Source organism: Orbicella faveolata, unplaced genomic scaffold (assembly GCF_042242905.1).
Source record: "Orbicella faveolata isolate gen_17 unplaced genomic scaffold, um_ofav_v1 contig_36, whole genome shotgun sequence".
NCBI lineage: Eukaryota > Metazoa > Cnidaria > Anthozoa > Scleractinia > Merulinidae > Orbicella > Orbicella faveolata.
The window spans coordinates 4,604,318-4,612,544 of record NW_028301565.1 but is presented as its reverse complement, the minus strand read 5'-3'; the positions used below and the strand labels follow the sequence as shown (position 1 = coordinate 4,612,544).

At 40.3% G+C, this 8,227-nt stretch overlaps 1 protein-coding gene across 1 annotated transcript; it reads left to right on the top strand.

The window, feature by feature from the left end:
• The first annotated feature begins 3,222 nt into the window (after positions 1-3,222).
• LOC110067198 (uncharacterized) lies at positions 3,223-8,063 on the top strand. The gene is made up of 4 exons (XM_020774501.2): positions 3,223-3,548; positions 4,692-4,965; positions 6,050-6,243; positions 7,007-8,063. Exons 1-4 carry the CDS (start codon positions 3,223-3,225, stop codon positions 7,509-7,511), a joined length of 1,299 nt encoding a protein of 432 aa, XP_020630160.2. The 3' UTR covers positions 7,512-8,063.
• Positions 8,064-8,227: the final 164 nt, after the last annotated feature.

Sequence of the window (8,227 nt, the reverse complement as noted above, 5' to 3'; positions counted from 1 at the left end):
GAGGCAACCCCACCCTCAGGTGGTTTTCAGGCTGGTCCATTTCCTTTATGTATCAAAACAGATAGTTCCCCCTCTCTGAACGCTTTTGTGGCCCCTCGCTAGCTTGTGTACATCTGCCCCCTCCCCTCTCTCCCTGACCTTTTCTTCCGGGGAAGGGGGCGGATTTACACAGACTACCCGTCACGAGAAAAATGAAACTCGTCAAGGATTCATACGGCGACAGCTGGTTTTCACTAAGTACTACGGTGGAATCTCAATGTTTCGAACCACCAAGGGAAACGGAAATTAGTTCGAAAAGAAGGGAGGTGAGAGAAACTGCTTACTGATGGAGGTTTGAAAGATCGGGGTTCCAATATGATCTTCGTAGAGAGTTGATGTAAAATATGAGCAAGGAGAAAAAAATACCCAGGTTATTCATATAATATAGTTAAAAGAAACTCAAATTCTTTTACTCGAGCCCCGTTCACACTGCACCGGAGGGAATTTGAAAGCGGAGGTTTTCCTCTGTGGACGCATCAAAAGTTTTCCGTTCACACTACGCCGGAGGAATTTAAATACGCAACAATCACCGGTCATTTTAGATATGTGTTTTTAAGAAAAACTTCGGCAAGAGGAGAATCACTTGATTACCATGACTACATCGTTTTCGAAAAGCTCAGTTTTGAGAATGTTTTCCGTCCACACGGAAATGCAAAGCCGACGTTTTCAAATTCCTCCGGTTTGAACAGCGAAAAGAGCGTTTTCGAAAGAGCTCCGTTTTCTTGATGGATTAGTGTGGACGGCCTAACCATAGAAATAACTCTCGTTTTTTAATTTTCCCGGCGTGGTGTGGACGCTGACTTAGAGCGCTGCCACTACTCAGCGCCTGCACTGATTGCGTGCAGGCCAAGGATGTAAGCATGTAGAATGGCCAGTCTGTTATTTTTAATTAACCTCAAATTCCTCGTCTCTGAACCTGGTTGGCTGATCTCTCGATAATTTAGTATTGCAGTTAAGAATGGTTAGTTGAGAGTCGGGAGTGAACTCGTTGAATTCTGTACGTCGTGCCGCGAGCTTTTGAATTGCTTGCTTCTCAATTAATTGACGAAATAGCACTTCCTTTAGGCTAAATAGCGCTCAGGTTAGCCTGAATATCACATGACTCGAAAGTGGTTAGCTCGTAATCTACGTTGACTCTTTTCCGTAGTGCCATTTTGTCATTTCACTCTTTCGTGTTTTTAAAAAACACGCCCGCTGTTTAATTCTCGTTTCTTTCTTGAGCACAGTTGTCATTACCAAAAAGGTGATTTCTCGGTGTTAACTTTATTCAGACTTTTAAACATGAAAAATGATGTCTTGCTAAAGCGATGTCAAACTGTCTGGCAAAACTTGGTGATTTGCAGGCGGATTTGTCCTTGTTTGCTTATGTGCATTTAGAGAATAACACAACCCAGTTCGGACGCCGTAACACACGATGTTTTAAAAATGCTCAGAACACTCGATTTCCGCTTTTCGCACTTGCCCGGCCTTCGCATGTTTGGACTCGACACTAGTGTTATAAAACCTGAAAAGGCGTCATGCCATTTATAAAAACATTTTAAAACGAAAACAATACAGATGAAATAAAACAGAAAAAGTGATGCCGGTTTAGCGTCCTAACAAAGGAAGCTGTTGTTAGATACCGAAAAAATATATCACAATACGATTGTCCATTCACTAAAAATCATAGTTGATCTGCAATGACGAACGTCAAAATTGAGCGCCTTTTTTATCAAATAAAAATAAGGTAGAGCCGATTTAGGAATAGACTGCGAGCAGTCTCTCTTTTCCTCGAAAAGCGTGGGACAGAACGCAAAACAAGTGAGCGTGCGAGCGTACGTGACTGCTCGCGGCTTCGCGTATCACGCTCACGACTGCTTAGTTATGTTGCGTTCTTCTCTGCGTTCTTCCCCACGGTTTTTTCGAGCAAAAAAGACACTGCTCGCAGTCTAATTTTAGTACATTTTATAGGAAAGAAGGTAAAGCGACGCCGTGCTGTTTTAAATTAACCTTCAGTACGTGAAAAGGAAGTTATGACTCATAAGAATTGCATGGGCGGTGCACAGACTGATTTCCCATGGGTGGAGCCCAAACCCAAATGTCACACATAATAGGTGACAAAAGCTTTTATGTTGAGTGTTTGCACTCCTTTAGTAAATTATAAACGGCTTGCAAGTAAAAACTGCAATGAACTGTTGACTCGTGCGCGAAGTATGATCGGAGATTCAGGGTAATGATTTCTGCGCGAGATGTAGCTGTTTGTTCTTTTCGCTATCCGCAATGCAACGGTTAGGCTGCCGAAAAATTAGCCGGATAATTGATCGTTTTTCAAAGAATTAGCATGTGAAAAAGGCTTTCGAGAAGTATATCTCAGAGAAACACCTTAAATGAATGGAACACTCAGAAAATAGGCAATGATACAAGATTCAAATTTGACGCATCTGTCAAATGTTGCCACTAAGATGAGCTCCTGTATGGACGCTTTTCAAGTGAATTTGTTGTTTATTCACTGTCGCTCGCTTACAATTTCAACAATTTTCTTTTGCATCAAGAATTTTAGTAACTTCCAACTTGAACATCTTTTGAGAGGACACCGCCCAAGTTTTTACGAGCGTATTTAATGATCACTTCCAACTGTTAAGCATGCTAAAAATTCATCACTCTCATGATCACTCCTGAATGGAACAAACTCAGATATTTTTTTATAAACAGTCACGTTTCCGGTTTGATTACCTAACGGAATTATTTAGAAATCGGAAGTTTCAAGTTAAAACGAGCTTAAACACTTTCAAGATCTCAGCCAACAAACTTAGCCAGAGCTTTTTTCATCATAGTGATTTGCTTTGACAGTATATCGGGCTTAAACTATCAGGGGTAAATTATAATCGCTTTTGATGCTTTTTAAAAAGAAATTACAAACAAAAGAATTAAGGTGAAAGCACTAAAGGAAATTCACAGACTGAAGGGAGAATCCATCACAAAAGACATTGCTTTCTTGGCTAATTAGTTGATTCAAGGTGAGATATTTGCTTTTTGAAAGGACGCGTCCAAATAAAAACCAATTAAAGTAAAACATCTTTATTGTCTTGATCCACGCTATTTAAGTTTGGTGATCATTGTCCAGATTCAGTCTTTGCACGTCCTGGCCTAAGCTTGATCGTTTACTGTGAAGACTTTTTACGCTAGTTGTGCAGCTTTTCAGAAATGGATGAGTCGATTTCGAAGTCTATTTGTAAACAAGCCGATGGTGAGATTCCGATATCCACGCTTCGATCAGACACGTGCCCCGAAGCTGTGGTAGCTGAAACACATTCTTCACGGGTCCAAGTTTCAAAGCCGAACCCAGATGCGCAGGATCAGAATTCCAAATCCAAAAGACGTTGCGAGGCCCCAAGGAAGAAAGCCTCGGCAACCAACAGAACGGCCATGGAGGGCGAGGGCAGAACGATTTCAGCGCGTCTCCGAAATCAGGAACTCTGGATGACGTTTCATCGTGAGGAAACAGAAATGATTATCACTAAGGCTGGGAGGTTTGTGTTCTCGTTCAATTTGTACGTTTTAAGGGTAGAAACTAAATGGGTATAGAATGACATCCCAAAAGAATTCGTTGTTTGTTGGTGACATGACGGGTCTGGGAGGGATAAGTCAGTTTTGTTTCCGTGACTGGCCATCTCTATTTGGGACATTACAAACTCTGATTTTTACCTTGTAGAGGATAAAAGTTCGATTTTAACCTTGCACAAACAATTTCCAGCGCAAAACAACAATTATTTGCATACGAGACTGAATAAAATAAGTTTTCGTTGGTTTTTGATCTTCTTACACCAACTACAAAACCGCAACGCGCAGCTTAGAAAGCAGTTATGACTCTTAACGTTTGAAAGGAAGCTAAAACGAATTTTAAATTTTTGAAAATCCTTTGCTAACCAGAAAGCCAAAAAACAATTCCGGATTTTTTCCCTACAAAGTAGAATTTATGCAAATAGTTTTCTGTTTACTTAAAAAGTTTCTTTTCAATGGTCGTGCTCGTTTTGACTCAAACATCTCCTGGGAGGTCCGCAGAGCTGTAATTGGACAAAACACAGTTTTGAAAAAGCATGTCCTGCATATGAAATTTCGCCGTGAACAAACCTTCTTAAAAAAAGTGTTTTATTGTTTTGTCCGGTGAAACAGCTAGTAAACAAGAACGCAAATAATGGTCCATTCAAATGCCTTTATCTGGAATTCAAAACTTAACAAAGAGTCTGCGAAAATAAGTTATTAAGTTGTTTTCGTCGTCGCTAAACTAAAATTCCGGAAGCATGGGCAACCGAGCCTTGTTCAAGTTTGTCTCAAGTTTGTGCGCTTTTTAATAAGCATTTGGGTGGAGTTTCAATACTTTTGTTTCGAGTTTCGAGCAGACCAGAGAAAATGGGCGGCAGGATTACTAAACATTTCATTTCGGAAATCTATAGTGGTCATTGAAATTGCGTTGTCAAATTTTCATGGTGTTGTTTGAAAGCAGCCAGATTTTTCAATATTCCCTCCTTTCTTTTGCCTGTTGGGTGCGTTTTTCACCTATTATATTTTTACGTACAGGCTAGACGAGACGTGAAATATTTCAATATTTTTCTTACATTTTACCCATATTGCTTTTTATTCCTACCTAATGTCTCTATGTTAAACGTTTTTAGGCGAATGTTCCCTGTGCCAGACTTCTGTCTCGCCGGACTCGAGCCCGACCAGTACTACGGCTGTTCAGTGGAAGTCGTCGCCGTTGATCCTAACCGCTACCGCCACAAGCCCGACCAAGGGTGGGTCTCTGCTGGGAAAGGAATCCAGTTGGACCACACTCACAGCAAATACCTGCATGTCAACTCGGCCAGCTTGGGGCAGTACTGGATGGCGCAAGGAGCAACGTTTGACAAATTGAAACTGTCCAATCACATCGTTCCAAACAGTGATAACGTAAGTGATCTGCGACTCGCGTACAATCAACGTTACACTCTTCTTTTTGCATTTTATAAGAATATCGAGGTTGACATTCGCGAATTTGTAAGATGATTTTAAGACTAAACCCGAGGCTGAGATTTTGAAAAGAATATCATTTTGTGTGTTAGAAATTTTTCAATACCAACGAAACCGGAAAAATTATTTCTTTCTCTAAATGGCGGCAAAACTAACCAAAAAAAAAACAACAACAACAAAAACAGCACCAGCCGTACGTTCGAGGTTAAGCATGACGTTTACGGCAAACGGCAAACGGCAAAAATGAAACTTTTGCCGTCTCTCTTCAGCTGTGTGTACAGTAGAGTGAAATTATTTATATTTGCAATGAATAGTAAGAGACGTTATTCCATTTTTGTGTGCTTTATTTACGGATTAGAAGAAACGAACTCATAATCAGAAATTATCTTTGCCGTTTGCCGTCTGCCGTTAACGTCATGCTTAACCTCTCTAATAACATTTCTGCAAGAAGTTACGTGTGTCATATCGGGCTTTATTGCTTGCAGCTGGGCTCCAAAGTTACTTTAAAGCCATCAAAGTCAGTGAAACGGAAATTTCATTTATATATATATATGTAATATATATAATCAAAGAATACTCATAAGAATATTTTTAGCCTAAAATCGGCACAAAATAACAAAATTTAGCTTGGGTCAGAAAAACAGTATACTTATATAAAAAAAGAGTGTATGGTATATTTGTTGTCAAATGCATTTTATGAATCAATTGAAATACTTTTTAAGCCACCATTCCCGGATACGGTTTGGGAATCCTTTTCAGTTAGTTTTTTCCTCTATATTTTCTGCTGGATTTCGTAGCATAATTGTTTATCAGCTTGCCCATATTATCTCTCGTGTTTTGTAGCGCAAGAATCGACAGCAATTCGCGCAAGAGAGAATTTGTCCCATGCTCTCTTGCGCGGGTGAATTTTTCTTCGCACGCTCCCATCTAAAAGAGAACGCCGATAGAGACAAGAATACTCATTTCTGTAACAGTTTATTTAATTTTTCGTACCAGATTTGACCCCGAATGTGTTTCATTGTAGGTGGTGGTCAGCTCCATGCAAAAGTACCGGCTGAAGCTCGTTGTAACTAAACTGGGTATGGGCCATTGTGACAGATGGGTGTTCAACTTCCCTGAGACCCAGTTCATCACGGTCACTAGTTACCAGAACCCACGCATGACTCAACTGAAAATTGACAACAATCCGTTCGCCAAGGCCTTTAGAGAAGGAAAGAGGTATGCTTCTCATTACTGAATTATAATCATACTGCGAGCCGATCTTTAGATGATAACTGAGTTTCCTAGTGTTTGATCTAATTTAATCTAATCTTCGATCTAGTGTGAATCTGTACGTGACGATTATGGACCATTGGGAACGTTTGAAAAATCGAAAACTTTCTGTTCACAATAATAAGTTTAAAAATTACCATATCGGAATAAAACAGAAAAAAAACCACATGTTTCATATTCATCATCAGGGGGTGCGCAATCCCCCACCCCTTGAGATGAAGTTATCTTCGTATTCGCTTTTGAAAATTTGTTTACCTCACAGGTCAGCTACGCTATTCCTTAGGGTTGCACCCCTCCTAAGAAAAATCTTGGATCCGCCGCTGATTAGTAGACGTACAGCACAAATTAAACACAAAGGACTCATAAAATCAAGCGCGTAAAAGACTTTTAGAAAGGAAAGGGGAAAAATTGTATTTGGTGGAATTTATTTGGTAGAGCTAGACGTTTAAGAAAAGATGGGAAATCCGGGGGGAGGTTGCAGAACAAAGGTAAGGTACGGCCAATCTTTCAGGAAAATTGGGGAGGACACAAAGGTCAATTTCAGATCTAACTGAGTCAAAGTTACTCCTTGTTTTACTCTGTAAGTATAAAATTCAACACATTGTTTGACCCAAGTTATGAGCCTTCGTTCCTTTCCGCAGCACCAAATTTACACCTGACCTGGGTTGGTTTTTTTGCTTTGTTGATTTTTGTATTTTCCTGTTGTTAGGACAAACAGAAGAGACAGCGCAGGTGAGGGATCGAAATCCAAGAAAAGACGCACTCGCTTCCCTTCTCCACCGCCAATCATTCGTTACCAGACCCCCTTCATCAACTTCCTCCGCAGTCAAGACCCAACGCCGGTAAACTCAGCCTTACCACCTTCTCTACCACCACCTTTGTCACATGACTGGCCCGAGGAGCCGTGCGCGACGAGAAGCATCCCACTCCAGAACGATATGCCGTTTCCTTGGGAACGCAACGATTTGATTTCAAACCAGATGCCTTCATTTCCATCCGCCAACTCAAGTTTCAAACTGGAGCTCAACAGAACCTTTCATTGGCGTGAAAGCTTTGCGTTTCCGCCCTCGGAGCTGCCGGCGGAAGAGTTGCAGCAGCCACAGTTTCCCGCGCAATGTTGGTCAGCGCCGTCGTCAGGATTTAGCTTGTTTGAAGATGCGCAGTCGCAGATGCAGCACTATACATCACGTGATCAGTATTGGAGAGAAAGTTAGAAGCAGAGCTGTGATTAGAAGTGAACGAACAATTTCAAACATTTACCAGTGTGTGGTAAAACCTCAGGCGTTTCAGCCAATAAGGATTATATATCGTTGTGCCCCGTTGCGGATGATGAATAGTGTCCCATGCTTGTATTAACTTAGTTTTTCACAAGGTGACAACGAACATTGATAAACATGACATTTAGAAACAATTTCTGTTAAACTGAGTACAAAAATCGTATATTGCTTTAATTGTTAACTCGATAGCTTTTAAAACGCAGGGTCAAAAATATTTTATTTTTCTTCTCAGCAAAATTGATAAGATAATTCCGTAAGTGTTAAGTGTAGAAGTACAAGACTATCTGAAACACGTCTCGACAAGTCGAGTTGTGAGTTCAAAAGTCAATTCCGCAGGAATTTCCGAAATAACAAATATTCTTATCTTATCGGCCGGTTGATAATGTCTTTTTTCGGTATGTATCAGCGTTCCAGTTACGAGACTTAATTAGGTTACGGGTATAAAAAGCATTTCGTTACAAATAAAAACTGAAATATGTTAACAAAAAATGTCTTCACTTGATAGCTCTTGCTAAATTCGTCACTAAACTCTATTTTTATTGCCCCGTAAATGAATGAGTACATCTAATTATATGTAGTGCTTGGTAGTTGCCTTCAGTTGATAGCTCTTATTATGCCATCACTAAACTCAGTTTTTATTGCCGTTCGACGTT